The 18,353-nt window shown below is 41.6% G+C and overlaps 1 protein-coding gene across 3 annotated transcripts; it reads right to left on the reverse strand.

Annotated features, from left to right (window-relative positions):
• Positions 1–12,779: 12,779 nt before the first annotated feature.
• dtx3 (deltex E3 ubiquitin ligase 3) lies at positions 12,780–17,912 on the reverse strand. 3 transcript variants are annotated; one of them, XM_085394475.1, is made up of 5 exons: positions 17,453–17,912; positions 17,200–17,240; positions 15,946–16,748; positions 14,862–15,079; positions 12,780–14,715 (listed from the first exon to the last, which is right to left on the reverse strand). In XM_085394475.1, the coding sequence occupies exons 2-5, from the start codon at positions 17,210–17,212 to the stop codon at positions 14,640–14,642; spliced, it is 1,110 nt and encodes a 369-aa protein (XP_085250601.1). In that variant the 5' UTR covers positions 17,213–17,240; positions 17,453–17,912; the 3' UTR covers positions 12,780–14,639. The 3 variants fall into 3 exon arrangements, with proteins under 3 accessions (XP_085250601.1, XP_085250603.1, XP_085250602.1); XM_085394477.1 differs by lacking the exon at positions 17,200–17,240; XM_085394476.1 differs by having other exon boundaries at positions 17,200–17,912.
• Positions 17,913–18,353: the final 441 nt, after the last annotated feature.

Genomic DNA, 18,353 nt, shown 5'->3' on the forward strand with positions numbered 1-18,353 from the left:
AGGGGGTACACAGAAGAACTGACAACTAAAGGACTATAAATACAAAAACACCAGAGACCGACAAGGTAAGCAACTTAAAAAAGGAAAGAACAGGAGCATCTTCTCAAATGAGAGATATAGAAATGAATGAAATGAACGACGCTATGGTGACGAACCAGCAGGTCGATAGCAATATACTCAAATTCAAAGGTAATGTGCAACCTGCAAAATAAATAGGATTAAGAACTAATATTTATAGTATATGATGATGAATCGATGTTCGTGCCGGACAGGACTTTTTCTGTAGGGGTGGATGGGGGTGGAAAGGGAAATCTGAAAGGAATTATGTGGCTCTAAGTGGACAGCCCTCAGTGCTGTTGTGTAACATTAGCATCATGTTCTGGGTCCTCGGATAACTCTCTTCAAAGACACAAGAACACATTCCAGAAGTAACCTGTCACTTTATACTTCCTGTTTGTACACAACCAGATTAAAATCTTCTACATTTTTTACATTTGTTATTATTATTGTTATTATTTTAAAAAGGAGCTCGAACACAACAGCAAAACTGTGCGTATCCATCTGTTTGTGCAGAAATGTGCAGAATCTTAGATTACTGATGAGGTGTGATGAGGTGTCGAGTCCTGCAGTGTGGGCTCTCTCTCTCTTTCCTTCCCCTCTCTTGCTCACTTACAGACACACAGACACCAGATTTTCTGCCTCTGCCGCAGTGCAGGGCAGGGCCAGAATATCCAAACCCATCAATTTCCTATAAAGCCAGTTTTGTTCAAGAAAGGAGCAGGATGTGAACACTGCCTTCCTCTTATGTGTTATCTGAACATATCTGGCAGTAAAATATGTACTTTCAAAGTAAAAGGCTTTTTTATTCATAGAAGGAAACAAAAACAATATTAAAATTAATTTGCAGGCATTAAAGAAAAAAAATCTTGCTGTTAATGAGCAGTTCCAATAATTCTCCATCAATTTTTTTTCTTACAAAATGTTTTAGATGTTCATAGCTCCCCAAACATAATGACTAATGGCTTCTAATCTTCTGAGGTTTATTCCTCCACTGTAAGCTTGATGTTTGTGTTTCTTAACAAAATGTCTTAACAATTATTTATCATATTGCTTTGAAATTAATTTGCAAGTCTCGCTGAAGCCCAGCTCAAATCAAAACATCCAAGAGCCACAGACCCTGTGGGTAGTCTGATGACCTGTCCCGGATGTGCCCACCTCCCTGCAGCCATGACTTCATTATGAGCACATCCTTTTACATCATTATTTTACAAACATAACAGAACATCTGAACAGAACAGGTTCAGCACACAGTAAACGCTATGTCCCAGCTCTTCCACACCTGTTAGTGTGACCCCTGACTCTGAACTCTCTCTGTGACCAGAAACGTGACTCCCCTACAGCTCTCTCTTGACCCCTTACTTCCCCAGTTACACCACCAATCAGCTCAGTCAAATGTGAACAGTTGTTTAATGTTTCCTGTGGTCACACTGGGAAAGCACAACTTCTTCCACTGAAACCTGTGTGTGTGTGTGTGTGTGTGTGTGTGTGTGTGTGTGTGTGTGTGTGTGTGTGTGTGTGTGTGTGTGTGTGTGTGTGTGTGTGTGTGTGTGTGTGTGTAACCTGAATTGGATCAGTAGTTATGACAATGGATGGATGTTTATTCTTAAGTATATACATATACTAGTATGTACTGGAGATGAAGAAGTTTCAATAGATGAAATAACAATGGTGATGATTAATTTTGTGCAGTTGATTACAAATAAAATACATTTTAAAAACGGATGCATCAGTTTTATACTGAGGATTTCCCCACAAACAATCGTCACATCTAAAATATAAAACAGGCAAACACACACACACACAAACATGCTCTGTCCCCTTCTTTGTGATCACTTGGCAACCGCACACAAAGGCCAAGGCGTGCTCTGCTGCACACAATGTGACACTGCTTGTGCATGTCAGGGTGGGGAGGAGCAGTGAGCTGTACCCTTAACGATCATGCACAAACACACAGAGCGGATTTGGCTACAGGCCACATCCTGCATGTGTCTGCACAAGCCAAAATAACATGGAGACATTTGGTACAGCACCCAAAAGCACCATCCTCTCATCTGGAGAAATGAACAGCAACCGACGCTTTGTCCTTCATGCTGATTAAATGCTAGATTAGTTTGTCTGCAGCAGACTGAGTGCACAGCAGTAATAATTACTCTATAATTACACCATATTGTCACTACGACTGTAGTAGCATAAATCAAGGAACTTTCTTTGATTCCCTTTCAGTTCTGCAGCCTAAATGATGGATAATGCTCCTCTCTTAACTCAGAGAAAACATGAGCAGTCATTAAAAGGATCCATGCATTCCTCCAAAGAGAGCATATCTCCACCAGTGAGCAATGTGAATGCATCTGTGCAACTGTTATCCTTAAGGTCCCTGCAGCTATCGTAGAAGTGTTAGTGAAGGGAAGGCCGAACATACTGCAGGCAGCACTCTGCTCATTTTTGTGTGCTCCACTTAGGGAAATATAGCTACAGGCGGGAGTCTGTGCTTTTAGTGGTCTGGGGGACTGTGAGGTGTGTGTGCAGCTTATTTGAAGATGCACATGGGACCAGAGGGCTCTCCCACTGAGCATCAACTCTCCTGCTTCTGTTGGGGGTAGGGCAAAGAAAAATAAGGAGATGGGAGATGGGATCTGAAACAAGTCCAACAGCGAGGATGGGTGCAGAGGGGGTTCAGTATTTTCGCCAGATTTAGTCTCATCTCAATTTTACTTCCAAATGAAGAGGACTCTAAATAAAGAACTGCAATATAAAACCCCTGCTGAAATGGATAGGGTCACTGTAGTGTTCAAGAAGAAGGGGCGTATCCAAGAGAAGCACTGAGGAGAGCAATGACATTGATCTTTAGTGACACGGGAGCTGTAAATCACAGAGAATACACATACTAGAGAGATGTTCTTGCCTGTACTGACCCAAAGGGGCAAGTGAGGCATAGAGACGATGTAGATTACATAAGCAGAGCAATGTGAAGAGGTCTTTGCTGCCTGGCAGCATCCAAAAGAAACTAAAACTAGCCAAGCTAGAGTCATGTTAGAAAACTCAACCTACCGGTATGAAACCTATGAAAAAAGGAAGTATACATTATGAATAGTCCTGCAAGCTAGCTCAGCCTCACGTTTCTAAGATATGCAAGTGAAAAAGTGTCACTTCACAAACTTGACCTTCTGCAGCTCGACAACAAGCACTGGGTTGGGTTTGATGTAGACGGGTTAGGGTTTAAAAAATGAAACAGTGATGATGTAGAGGTTACAAAAAATTAATGTATCAAATAAAACAGGGTTCAATCACAAATCAGATTTATAATAATATGATATAATATCCTAACATCCTGGAACAAAAACACTTTGAAACTCTACATTCTTACACGCTGAACCTTATTAAACGCAATCCGTGATGGTATAGAGAGTGGCTGAGTAAATATTCAGCCACTCTATCTGTATGTCTCTACTTTCTTGTATTGTTCTTGCTTCCCACTCTTTGTCCCTATTATGCAATCAAAATCCTGATGACCATCACAAATAGAGACTGCTTCCGTGTCTGGGTATGAATCATCACCTTTAAAAGTACTCGGAGATAAAAGAGAAGTTTTAGATCAGTGCATTGTCTAGATACTGGAATGCAGTCTGTTACTATGCAACACATCAGCTCCAAAGATATTCCCGCTGAGGATTTTCATCCGCCATCTGTCTGCGCCCTCCCCCTGAAAGCTGTTTCTTCTTTTTCCTCTGTTTCTTCTTCCTCACATATTTCTGGGTTTTTGATTCCCAGCTGCTTGAGGGGGGTGGGGGGGTGTTTGGAAAATGAATATTCGTTTCCTTCCAGACGCTGTTCTTTTAGCCTTCATCCTGACTGCAGAGGCACCTTTGTAACATGGATCAGTATGCCACACAGGCAATACTTAAACCCTCACTGTCTCCATCTTTTCCGTCTCTCTAATTACCAGCTTGGCCTCTAATGTTAAAAAAAAAAGCTCTTAGGGGGAGACAAAATATTTATAGATCATTGTGTTTAACTACTGTTGCGTGTAATTACTGTCACTTCACAAACATATTGCTTGAAATGTAAAAAAACAAATATTTTCATGCTAGTAAATCTTTCTGGTCCTTAACGTGTGTTTGCTTTTGGGTTACACAGTGTTAGAAGGACTTGTTAGTGAATGCCATGTTTACTAGTGAATCTTGCCACACTGTTATTTCATGGGATCGTTGGCAGTCTATAACAAGACAAGCACTGTTTGCAGTTCTATTGTGGATTTAAAAAATATGCTTGTTTTATAAGACTCAGAATGCTTCTTACATGATGTATGCATTCTAGGAACGCATGCTGTAATAGGAGCACAGCAGCACTTGCTATAATTATCTCACACGATTAATTTTTCTGTTTGCTCTGATTCAACACTTGAACTGCTGAGCGAGCTGTTTGTTGCTCTAAGAAGCAGCTGTTCGCTTTGCTAATTGTAAGAACTCCTGCCGAGCCCTCTTAATGTGTGACATCTCTACGTCAACAAACCGCAGGTTTGGAGGCCTATCTCCACCCACCACCACTTCCCCTGCCGGTGGCGGACTCCCTCAGGTGTCGGTGTGTTGGTGGTTCTTTGTGTCTGGGGGTGGGCGTCCGGGTACACACCGGCTCACTCCTTGGCGGCCGCTTGTCGGGGCCTGGGGCCTGGGGCTCGGTCGGGCCCCTTTGGAGGTGGGGTGTCCCCGGCCTCTCGGCCTGGGGCTCGGTCACTCAGGCACAGCTGGGGGCCGGCGGAGCTCACGGGTGCGTCACTGCAACTCCCCCTGACTTCTGCTCCGCGGCTGCTGGGCGAGCCCTCATCTGGGACTCTCCTCAGCTCTTACTGGAACAGTGGCGCGGCTGCCCCTCTGTTGGTCTTCCATGGTCTCTTGTGTTCTGGGGGCCTCTGGATGTCTGAAGTTTTGATCTCCTCCATACCCGCTTCACACCCTGGAGGACGGGGCTGTGGCCCCCCCACACTCCCTAGCAGATCATTACATGGAGAAACCTTTGGAATGCAAGCATGCTGCTCCACACAGGTATGCACACATGGGTATTCACAGACGCGGACTAAAGCTTTCTTGGCTGCTACCTCAAAGCACACTGTGCGCTGTCTATCTTGCGTGCTGCACAATATCGTTTATTATTTAGTAAATATTGATATCTATGACTAGCTAGTTTATTGTGATGGTGCTTTGTTTTCTCTATTATTATGTTGCTCTTTGTTGTTTGCTGTCTCCTCTGTTTGTTTTTTTTGTTTGTTTTTTTTTTTTCTCCATACAGGTGACCCAGGAGTTCTTTTTTTTTCTCTCTCTCTCTCTCTCTTCCCCCCCCTTCTCACCGTCTCTTCTCCCCTTTGGTTCTCTTTCTTTCTCTCCCCCTCTTTCTCTCATTCATTCCCCCTGTCCTATTTATTAAAAAAAAAAAAAAAAAAAAAAAAAAAATGACAAAGGATGAACTGAAGCTCTGCCATCACGTAATGTCGCATACTGCTGTTTCTGATGTCATTTAGAAAAAAAAAACAAAAAAAAAAACCGCAGGTGAAATAAGTTTCCTGCTTCATAACCACAAGGATTTTCTTATATTCCCAAACTGAACCTTTGAAAACCACCAATTAGTGTCTGATAGTTCTCACCTGCTTTGGATCTCCATCAGATCTCTGCACGGATGCACACCGAGGACTTACAGTACAAGAAAGCGTTACATGACTTATTAGCAGATGAAATCATTGTGTGGCCCACAGTCGACTGGACTCAGCTGCAGCAGCCTACACTTTGGCACAATATAAATACAGTTGTGCAAGCACAGTCTTTTTTTTTTCTTGAGCAAGTCCATGTTTATATTTAGAGCGTATATATTTAATTTGTGAAGCCTGAACAGCTTGTCCATAGGATTGTGGTTAATCTCGATTCTTTTTGCAATCATCACACCGCAGTCTGGCAGTTCTCTGGAAAACAAGCTAGCTCTAATTACTTTAATTGTACTACTGCAGTCTACAAATGTAAATATATGTGATTAAATCCATACACATGTTTCGCTCTTACCCCCGGGTGCATTTTACAAACTATACTCTCCAGTCACTTTTTGAAGTTGTTGAAAGCTAAACTGAGGGTTTTTTTGTGAATTAAGATGCACGACTCCAAAGTCTGAGTGTGGGTTACATTCAGTTTAGATCCATCTGGACACAAACTCTAATTAAAATGTAATGAAACCCAAAATACCTCTGAGTCTTTTAACACCTGTGGAGACAAGATGGGGTCAGAGTCTCCACAATGGTGAATGCCAGTTTTTGTCACGAGCGGATCCAATTTTTCCATTAATGTGCCAAAAGCTCCAAACAGCTGTTGCACATGTTCAAAAGAAAGTCACGCCTTGGTTAAGATTGCTGTTTGTAAAATGATAGAAAGGTCATATTAGTTGTCATGACAGCCAAAGCTTACCAGTGTTACATGAAGCAGTCTGAGAATGAATGGCCAAGGCTGAGTATTCAGACAGGAAGGGCAACAAAAGGCTGTGATATTCCTTAATGTGCCTTGAAAGTATATATCCAAGGCTGTACTTACTTTGCTTGGCTTCAGATGAATACTTCCCATTCATTGTACAGCCAGTCATTGCAGTTTAATGAATAAGAATAGATCCTGAACAACTCCGCTTGGAGAAGTGATTACTGAGCCATGTTTAAACTTCTCTAACAGAGGGCAGATGATGGAGCTGTATTCCTGTATCTCAGTCAAACTCAGCTGTTGCTAATGAAGAACAGCTTGAGCAGTTCCTTCAATCTGTGACGTTGACGCCCAGCCAAAGACTCCAACTGGTGCCAGCGCTGCTGTTGTGTCCCGTCAGTGAAGTAAGTCAGTAAATCTGTCAGAGTTACTTTTTTAAAAGCGCAGGATCTGTTCTGCCAATACAGGCATGCAAAACGTCATGTAACCCCGACAGTAAATCAGAAAACAAAATGTAAGAATGTGTCTCGTGGTTTGTACACACACAAATGCTCGTGCATTCATGGGTGTATATCTGTTCATACTGTATGCACAGACACAGTGAAGGGCGCGCAGACAAAAGGTGCAGAAGCACAAGCACCCACACACCCACCTTCACTTTGCTGTTCTTAAGCAAAGAGCCCGAGGCACAGTGAATGAGCGTGTCAGCAGTGTGGGATGACATTCTGTCACACAAAGAGTGTGTGTGGAGACAGATGCCTCCTCAGCCTCCTCCTGTCCATTTACCTAACATACGCAAACACACTCAGATTTCATTGTTGGTGTTTTGTAATTTGAGTATAGAATTTCTGTTTTAAAAAAACCTTTACTATTTAAATCTTTATCTCTGTCAATTTTGGCACTAAAAGACAAAACTGGTAGAAGATATGAAAATATAGCTTCAAAAGGTTACATCTGGGGAAGATCCTTATTAAAGTGAAGGGGGAAGCAGAATAGGGTACTCTGCACAGGTAGCTCTGTGATTGGGTGGCTAGCACCAGAGGCTGAGAGGATGGGCAGGCAGGCAAGCAGACAGGCAGGCGATGTGCCAGGGTTCTCCCCACAGTCACAGACACTCTAATTAAGGAGCACAGTGGGGAGAAAGGGCAGAAACAACAGCTATGCATTGTCACATAGTGGTTTTCTTATCATGTCTAGTGCAAGAAAAGCTGCACATCTCTCATCTAATGGATATAAACACCTTCTAGATGCCTCCCTGAGCTGCAGTCTAGTCATGGACATGGAATCAGCAGTCTTGGTGTTACTTTCAGTGTCTTGAAGAGGCAAAAAAATTTTAAATCAAGTTGTCCTAATACAACTGTGTAGAGCTTATTTTCAGTTACCAATTCATTTTATAATAACTCTTGCCAGTCTGTATTTATATTAATGGATTTTTAGTCCATTCACAATATTGCTCTGCAAAATTACTGACACATATTTATAGCTATCATTACATTTCTGCAGCATCCCCTATTCTGTGATGCCCAGATGGACCAGATGGACTGACGGGGATGGGAAATACCTGTAGAGAGGGACAAATAATCATTCATTTTTAATATAAAACCTGCTCCAGTAACCTCACTAAAACAAAAACTGGAGGGTCTGTGGCACTTTGTTTCAGTTTAAGCAACAACACACTTTACATTTAAACAGCACAGCCTGGAGGCATTATGTCGGGAGGATGGCTTCTTATGAAATTTATTCACATGGAATACTCCACGTTAAAATGTAGGTTACATCCACTGAACTGAAAACAAACACTGCAGTAGACATGTTTGTTTTATTTTCAGTGCATATTGCTGCCTGTATAGACTAGTCATTCTCACATACAAGTTAGTTTCCCAGCTTGTATATAGTAATACCAAAAAAATGCTTGTTACTATGTAACAGGCAATGCATAGATGTAATAATAATCAATACAAAATGAAATGCACACATTTTCAGTAAGCGTGTGGAAATAAATATCTATATATATATAAACTAAAAGAATAAAATGATTAAAAGAATAATGATGGAGAAAACTGTATGGATTTCACAGATTAATTGTGGGAGAGATGAAGAGAAGTGAGGTAGGGATGGTAGGGAAGTTTGAGCAGATGGGTCCTGGTCTGCTTTGTGAGAGCAGCAGATGCCCTGAGATCCTAGGCCACAGAAATGCCCCCAGACACTTACAGCAAAGCGTTAAAGAGGCCAAGCCCAGTAATTCCACCTCATTACATCTTCCCTCTTTCTCACAGGAATAAAGGTTAATGTATTTCCTCAACTAAGTATTTCTACTGGGAAAAAGACCAGGTGAATATTTGTACTTGGTGAATGGGAGCTGGTCAGACCAGTGAAAGGCAAATCTGGACAACTGGGATTTGTATTGTGAAATTGGGATTTATTATTGATTTTGCTGATGATGTTGTCCATCCGTGTTCTTTATGGACTCTTGCTTTAGACCAAACATCCCCTGGTCAGACAACAAAAATATATATTCATATGTAAAACCTTATATTTTGCTATTTGTTTTAATTTGTTTTTGCTAATGATTGCTTGGACATTAGTTTTCCTTTTAATATGTGACAACAGATGGCACTGTAAACAAAATAGTGCGATTAAAAAGAACATCCCAGAAATGATCTCTTCTGTTTTTTGTTTGTTTGTTTGTTTTGTCTTTAACCTTTTGACAGAGCCGTGTCATCTCCTCGTGTAACTACCACCACTCAGCTTCAACAGTATTTACACTCCCACCAGAGACTGTGGGGTCAGTGTGGTCAAACACAAGGTGATATCCCCACTTTATGTCAAATGTAAAATGCCAGCTGCTGTGGGTAAAACTGCCCCCGTGCCCAGCAGAAACAGAGTTAATAAATGTAGCAGATGCTCGGCTCCACTCACTGATCTTGGGCAATGAAGCGGGTGCTGCAGGACCGTGGGCATGCTGCATACCAAGCAGACGCCATCGCTCAGCCTTCTCTGAGAAGAGTGTTACCCTCTAGTGGACCAGAGGGGTAAAAGCCAGGAAGCTATGTCTTTAAAACAGGGAAAGAATCAGCACGTTAAATGATGCCCTCTTCTGCATCTTCCTGTATTCTCTTCCCTCCAACAACACCACATACCCTCACTCCTCTCCCTCTTCCCTCATAAAATATCCAGCGGTCTCCCACTTGTTCACAAACCTGTGGAACTGCATACCTAAAGTAAGTTTCTCTCTCCTTTTTTTTAGTCTGATTAATTTGCCAAAGGAGTAAGAAAAAATACAATATATAAAATGCATAAATGCATTTAACTTACAGCATTTAGATTATTATTTCAAACTTAAAATTCCATATCACAAAAACATCAGTGTTTTACTTTTTTGGGGCGTTTATATTCTGATGCATGTTAACATGAGTAGGGCATAGGATACAGGGCTGTGAAAACATATTATCTCCCATATTTATTTTTGCATATTGGTCACACTTACAGTATTGAGATTATCACATAACTTTTATTTTTGAATACAATTTTTAAACAATGACATCATTTATTAAGGGAAAATGCTCCTGATGTCTTTACTCAGGTTATCTTTCCTTAATATTAAAATTTGTTTGATGATCTGAAACAGATTCGTGTTACAAATATGCAAAACATAAATCAGGAAGTGGGGGGACACTTTTTTACTGCACTGTGCCTATGGCCCACTTATGCAAACATGCACAGTGACAGTGGTAAAATGCGGCAGTGTTAGAAACACCTCTGGGAGCTTTCTCTTTTCCCCCTCCACTCCTCTGCACATGCCCAAACCATCTCAGCCTCCCTTTCTCTAACTTTGTCTCTAAACTGCTCAACCCGATCTGGTCGCCCCCAATGAAAATCTTCTGCTCTGCTACCTCCAACTTGGCCTCCTGTCTTTTTTGTCAGCACCATTGTCTCCAAACCATACATCTCCCTTTCATTCTTGCTGCTATCCTTCCGTCACAAATCACCCCTGAGTGCATTTCACTGAATATAATCAGAAATCAGGAATATTTAAAGTTATCCTAGATAATATGCCTGGCAGAGTCTGGCCATGATCATTAATAATTAAAAGTTATAAATAGCATTAGAGCACATTATTAAAAACATTATTACAGTCTAATTTTGGTGGTAAATAATAAAACATTCACAGGATGTTGCTGTCATGCTTTAGTTCCTATACAACCAAGTTGTGGGCAGCTAATATAAACTCTCTGCAGTAGCTGCCACATAAGCATGCAGAAAATACACTTCCCAAAACATTCCAATGTCACCATAAAACAATGTGAGCAATTTATATTTTGTATTTTTTCACTACAGGCGATACCATACAACCCCCCACAGCATCCATTTTATCAATATTAATCCAGAGAGGCAACACTGACCTCTAGTGGACATATATTTAACATGAAGCGTATGTCGCACACTGACACACGCTATTGAACACATGTAAAAGGCAGACACTACGCATGCAAATGAAATGTGACAGTCTGGGGACCTGGGATACGAGCTTTCCGACCAGTATAAAATAATAATGCTAGGAGTTACTTCCGCCTGGATCCCATAATGCACACTGATGGGAGAGAAGTCCTCTCTCCCCCTGAATTTTTTCCATGCAAATGGCTGTTTAAAAAAAAAAATTAATAATAAGTTAATAAATAATTATTTTAAGAACAAGCTGCTGGTTGTTCAATGAATTTTCCATTTTCTCCCGTATGAACGCAGATAGATTTGTGACGTAGAAATGAGGACGAATGACGAAAGTGCGTGTGCTTCGTCTCAACTGGATGATGCACGGCCATGTACTAGGAAGTGATGCAAACTCGGGACCCTGTGCTAAAGAACCTAATCATAATTTATCACTTTCACTGACATTGACACCAAAAGGCACATTTTTAATAGAATATTATCGCAGTGATGAACTTTACTGTATAAGATTAGCATAATAATATACAACTGTTCTCTGTTCTACTTTGAAGAGGCAATACTGTAGACTGCCTTTTACTCTAGCCCAGTCCTATTCTGACATACCATGGCTCACCTTTCAGTTAAAAAAAAATAAAATAAAAATTTATAAAAGATGAGTGGGGACAGTTGAGACATGTTTTTCCACCTATCTCAGTTACTCAGAGACAGTTTGGGCTACACTGATCCAATTTGGATATATTAAGCGTATATCCCTGCTCTAATTACTTAGGTCCACTGAAAGATGAATATATACCTATCAATCACAATTGTATTTTAATCTATGATATAAGATGGGGGGGGGGGGGGGGGGGGGGGTCACAAGCAAAAGCATGGTGTTCTGAAAATAAGTATTGTATTCCAATGCTGAGTGCATCTAAGTGGGCTGTCTGGGGTCCTGTCATGCAACCTCACAGACATCTGGTTACATGGTAAAGCTTGTAAAATAAAAATACAAATAATGTATAGGCCTGCATCAATATACCCCAATTATCCACAATAATATTAGAAAACCACTAAACAGGAAGTCAGCTTTGGTCACATTACAATGCAGTGCTTTACTTACAAGTCTTTGGGTCTACCCATCTAAACACTGCTGCAATGCACACACCCCAGTAGCAAGTGCCTTTGTATAACTACTAGAGTGAAAGCGTGTCTGTAAAGACCGCAGGTACTTAGTTACAAAGTTATTATACAGTATTTGTAAGAATTAGTTTGAATTTACAACTTTAGTATCTGACTGTTTCATAACTGAAAGACAGGTTGCAATTCAGCTTTTTCCAAAAGCAATTCATGTTCTGCAGAAAAAAGATTCAAAATGCACTCAAACAGGTGGTGAACTCTGATTACTCATTCAGCCAAACACTAAGTTGTTGAATGACTGCTGAGCCATAAAGTTAAAATGCATACAGCTACCAGTGGAGATCCATTATGTAATTCTTCCTTTTACAAGTTGATAATACTGGTATAACCATTGTGCTTATCCTCTTGTAAACTGCGGTTCTTATTTGTGAAATTATAGGATACCTACAAGTGTTTTTCACTGAGGACTGTGTACATGTTCAACTTCACTACAGTGAAGTTCAATATTCAAACAACCGCAACTGAAAAAATAGCCAATCAAGTTGTAGAAGTGTTTTTAAAGCAGTGCCACTATTAAAGCATTAGATGGTATAAAGAGGATAGAAGTTTGGTTTCCAGGGGTTGTAAAAAATTTCTATAACAAGCATGATTAGAGGCAGTAATCTGGACTCGTGCCTAACAAATCATCACTAGCTTGAGATCAAGTTGCCTATGACGCATCTTTTTTATTTAGGGTCGACAGTGAATATCCAAACATAACTCTTTATTCAAGTATTAAAATGTAAAGCACATTATTTTGAACAAAGTACAAGAGTCAACACAATTAGAAAAGCATAACTCAAACGTTTCCTTCACAATCAATGTGTAATACATGTCACTTCTCACACTTATCGCCTCTCCTCGGGCTCCTCCTTAGTTGTGTAATGCATAGAAATGTTTGCACAGTAGCTTTAGTAAACTACAATCCTGTGTCCCAAAAATATCTCAGTTGGTCCCTTAACTAAAATAAAGGGAATGACAACAAAATGAAAGTATCTGATGAACGGATCTGACCTAAATTAACTAAAGTGGCCGCTAGCCAAGCAAGTTACTGCACTTAGCAAATCACTTTCACACATATAGACTGATCGGTTCTGAGGGGTTTTCCAGCATTTGGAGTACAAGAATGTTTATGGTGAAGCTAATAACATTATTAGCGTTAGTATACATATCTTCATGAGCTGTGTAGCATTTGCACTGAAAGCCAGATAGTATAGCTACAAACATAATGCTGCTTGCCTATTAACTAACATCAAAATAAGCCCAAACCTATGTACTATCCATCAGGAACATCATGCTTGATTTTTTTTTTTTAAATCAAAAAATCAATGTAAGAAAGGCACAACAAAATGAGATCAATATCCCAGCCTAAATTAAAATTATTGTTCTCGCACAATTTCTTTTTTCTCTCTCTCCACCGTGTATTTTAGAGTACTTATTTAGATAAATTAATTGAAAACAGTTACCTCATTTTAAATGAGAAGACTAGCAGGCAAACCTCCCAGTTTGACAGGAACAGAGGCATGGATATTTAAAGAGCTTTTGTGCCTACGATTTGGTTTAACTGGTCTATATGCCCTTGATATTTGACATCGTCATAAATCTGGTAATCAGAGTAGCACATTACTTACAACTGATGTAATGGGTTCAACACTTGGGAGACATCTTGAAATAACCAGCGTGACCAATGGGAAAAACCCAGTGGGAAGTCCAAATGCAAGTTAAAAAGGTGCTGCTATGAGACATCATTTAACATTCTTCCTGTTTAAGCGAAAATGAATGAAGGGTGAAGAAGACACACGAATGAAGCAATTGACATCACCTTGTAGCCACTTTGTAGGGGTTTGCCCCGAGCACTCTCAAAAGAGGAAGCAAAAACCGTTATTTCTACTTAAGTGAAAAACATACTTCCTTACCAAAGTGCCTGTGAGTGCTTTAGATTGCAACATCTTCAGAAAATTAATTCAGTTTATAGAAGCAGTGCTATCCTTGCGACATGAGCCATGTACTGAACTTATAACGTGGAATTAGTAACAACTCAACAAACATTTCTGGGGGGGAGGGGGGGCAATTCAACAAAATATGTCTGCTTATATAAGAAATAAGATGATCCCCAGAGAAGAAATACACATTAATATAACATAAACGTTAACATTAAACTTAAGATTTCCTAAACAATATTAAGTACCATGAATTCCAACAAATCACAATGCTCTTAAATATGTGCGTCACAAATCAGTCCCTGCTGCCAACAGTGGAAGCTGTAATACAAGGATGCACTGCACTCCCGAGTATTTTCTTCCACGTGTAGCACTGGGATAAACTGAAAATGAGCAAACTGAGGAAGTGAACTAGTGGAATGATATGGGCTCTGCTGCAGCATTAGACTCCTGTTTGCTGAGGTCTTTGTCTTCAGTCATCTTTTAAGAGACGGGCAGTCTCAAGAGCAAAACCTGGAGCTGAGTCATGTCCACCGCAAGGACAATCAGAAAGTCCTACAAAATCCTGGAAGAGCCTGTCGCTTTCCTGCCATCAGTCCGCTGTGATGCCCTTCTCTCTGAGCTCCTCTGTCACTCGCACCAAGTACGTGGGGTCAGGATAGCCGAAACTGTAAGAAGGAATAAAAAGCCATCACTGTGCCGGTATGAGTTCAAGCTCAAGTAATAGTGGCAACAACTGACAGCACATCTCTGTCAAGAACATGGATGAGATGCGTCACTAACTGTTCACCTCCAGCTGAAAGTGAGTACATACCAGCGTGGCCCGCCCCATATTGAGGTCTTGTGGTGAATGTCATTCCAGGTGATGACGTTTTGCATGCCCGTAGTCATGGAGGTACCGATGGTGAAGATAAGGCGCTGTTCAAAGGCCCGGCGTAGCAGGCCCAGCACACGGTTCCCCTCAGGGCTGTCAGGGAGGTAGGCCACACGGTCTGTTCCTGGGTACCGCACACCCGGGTTGGGATGTTCTGGCTATTAAGAGTTAAAGTGTGATGAGCTTATAAACGCATAAATGGCTTTAAACAATCAAATGCCTCAGTTCTGGGGCACTGCTACACATCCAGGTCTTGTATTTTTAGCCATATTTCACACAGCAGGAATGTGTTTTTTATATAATCTATTACAGCTACTTTGTAATTTTGACAGTTTCTTCAATCCAGGAGAGATTTTAGGAAACAATAAAGACAATCTTAAACCTTAATTTGATAAGAGATAAGGCACCTGTGGCACATTCTACCCCTTCTACTTGGCGTCTGTTTCCTGGGAAGGTAAACCCCACAAAAGTGCAGTTTATTTTTTCAGGGGAATTCCGACATTGACACTTGTTTAAATTTCCTACTGTGTGGAAACCAACTTTCGTTGTCAACAGATGTTTTCTCAGCTCAAGTTTGACGTTTACACAGTAAGACACAGAAAAGCTGAATGGAATCTAGCGTGACAGGCTTTGGAGAGATTATGACCCTTATTATGTAGATTATCCTGCATCCTTAGAATAACCTTTTAAGGTTAATGAACTTCCCTCTGGAAACTGTAAATTTGTGGCTACATTAAAGGTCATTAAAGTCAAACAGCGAGACATCAGTCATGACAGAAAGAGTAAATATACGCAGTCAAACTGAGGAGAGAGACTGTCATCATATGTGCAATATGGTTTATTTTATGCCAAAGTAAGACTCTCTTACATAAATACACTCCTATTCTTAATTATTCACTGGAATTCTAATGATTAACAATGTTTAACAATCTGAATTATAAGTCCAACAAATTTCTTTACACACACACAAATGATTACTAAAACTTTTTCCCCTGAGTTGCATCTACTGTCCACATCTACTCACCGACTGTAAGCCAGGAGGGAAGCTGTAGATGATGCAGATACACCCATAGCCTTCATGGCCAGGAAGCTCCAGATCAGGATCTCGTTCTACAATCATCGAGCCATTGGCAGGCTGATTCCCAATCAGCTGCCCATACACCAGCCGACAGACGGGACACGCTTTCTTCACTTTAAAGGCTTGATCCAGGCAACAGCGACAGAAAGAATGGCCACATTTTTCCAGGGTAGTCTTCTCCACTATGTCCCCCATGCAGATCGAGCAAGTATTACTGTCCTCGGTTTCACCGTGGGAAGCCATGCTGGAGTCCACATCTTTCCTCTGGGCAGCCTCGTGGAGCATGACGCACACCTCCTCGTCAACAGGCTTCTTTAACCTCTGCTGCTGTCTCTGGGAGCGCCGAGGCTGGGGAGGTGGAGGCTGGAGCAGGCTCCCCTCTCCGTTCTGCTCCAGGACTCCCACACAGGGCAGCAGAGCCCTCTTCCTCTTGGATCCCCCCTCCTGTTTGCTCATTTCTTTGCGGGCACAACGGCATAAGTCAATGAAAGCTTTTCGCGTCTCGCTGGAGATGGGTCCATCCATCACACCAGCCCCGACGCTCCTCGAGCCTTCCACCGGCTGCAGCCGAACAGCACAGCAGCCCCCCCTCTCTCCTCGCCTAATGATACCAGCACTCATCCCCTGCTTGTGCTGGAAGTCAATGAGCCAGGGCCGCCCAGCTGCAGTCAGGTAATCCCACACTGCCTGTGAAACCAGCACCTCATCACTGCCCTGGCCAGCACTCACACTCATCTCATCAGAGGAAACTGCACAGAGAGGCACATGAAAGTCATCAGTGTTTGAGCAGCAGAAGCAAGTTCAAACAAAAAGTGTTGCTTTTTCATAAGCATTCATCTTTTAATGAGACATGGCCGCAGGAGTCTTTTCACCTGTGCTGTTTTGTGCTTTTCTATATAATTTAGGCGCTCAGGCACACGCACATAAAACCACCATAGCACTCGCTGTGTTTTGCCTGCAGTGTATCTGTGCATGAGAAATTAATCTACGTCTATTTGCAGCGGATTCAGAAAGAAACATAACAGCGTCGCGGCACTGCTGAAGACGTATCAGCTGTTCCCAAATTCAGACTGTAAACAAGGGAAACTTAATCCCGTCACACGCGCGACAACACGAGGGGGGGGAAAGCCCACTGACAGCGGGGGCCACACGCAACAAAAACACTTGAGAGTGACACTTGTTTTGTGGTGAAAGGGTTACCTTGTGATCCCATAAATTCCTTCAATCGCGAATAAAGCGTCCTGTTGAACAGAGAAAGAGAGGAAGAGACTGAAGCACTGGAATAAACGTAATCACAGCTGCTCGCCGATATTTACACTGAGACATTCTCCACCGCGGCGGCAGCGATATCGCAACATTAGCTTAGCCTCGCACACATTTAGCTTGAACATTTAGCTAGCCTAAGTGTCTCCACCACACCAACCCCTCCACCTCGATCACTTCGACACCTCACCCTTTGCCGTAGCTCGTCGCTGCCTGTCAGGGAGGTTTCTGGCTGGATTAAAGAGCACTGAGCTCCATCGGAGGAGGCCTGTGTTGTTGTAGTTCTTAGTTATTGTTGTTGTTAAATCTGACGTACTGCTGCAGTTAAGCTAATCTTTTTGTAGTCAAGACATGATTCACATCTCTGAAGGATTTAAAACGGACGTTCCCCAAACCCTGCGCTTCCTCTTGTCAGTCACGCCTGTGTTTGCCTTCCTCATACGTCCTTGGCGTAACACGGAGTAAATAGCATTTGTAGTTGCTCTTCTTATCTGGCTCCGAGCACACTAGCCGTGTGTCCGCCTTTTACAGTCAGATAATTTGTTTCTCCTCTTCATTCTGCCCGCTTGTGTCTGAGCTTTCTAATGTAACCGTGCCCTTTCTGTTTAGCGCGTGGCAGCAAACATTATTAAGGAAACTAGGACCTACGAGAAAATGTGACCAGGAAGCTCGTCACTAAGCTGACGTGATTGGCTGCCAAATGGTGTGTGTGTGTTTAATAATGTGATTCATTCTGTAATGTCATGATTATCAGCTTTTATGATAACAGAAGAATACATGGAGCATGACAGCTTCTATGTGATAATTTATTTATTAATGTCACAGTTCAGAATGTTCTGTATACTACAAATAACAATACTGATATCTGTCTACTTATCTATCTAATCTAACTGGATATCTTATCCAGTTTAGGGTCTTGGGGGAGGATAGGGTAAGAATTCGGATGCACACTGGACAGGTTGCCAGGGCTAACACAGGGTTAGAAAAACAATGTAGTAAGCATATGCACCAGTAACAATATATTATTTGGAACATGGTTATCATTTACTATTCATCCTGTGGTTACTAAACAATGCAAAAGTCTTGAGCCA

Source organism: Rhamphochromis longiceps, linkage group LG20 (genome assembly GCF_057381845.1).
Source record: "Rhamphochromis longiceps isolate RC_006_pf linkage group LG20, R_longiceps_female_GT1.1, whole genome shotgun sequence".
Lineage (NCBI taxonomy): Eukaryota > Metazoa > Chordata > Actinopteri > Cichliformes > Cichlidae > Rhamphochromis > Rhamphochromis longiceps.

What these genes read in the sequence shown, in the direction of transcription:
- dtx3 (XM_085394475.1), bottom strand. An exon ending in TCCCTCCTGGCTTACAGTCG is followed by an intron (nt 15,080 to 15,945) that starts GTGAGTAGATGT and finishes AACTCTTAATAG; the next exon opens with CCAGAACATCCCAACCCGGG. An exon ending in ATATGGGGCGGGCCACGCTG is followed by an intron (nt 14,716 to 14,861) that starts GTATGTACTCAC and finishes TCCTTCTTACAG; the next exon opens with TTTCGGCTATCCTGACCCCA.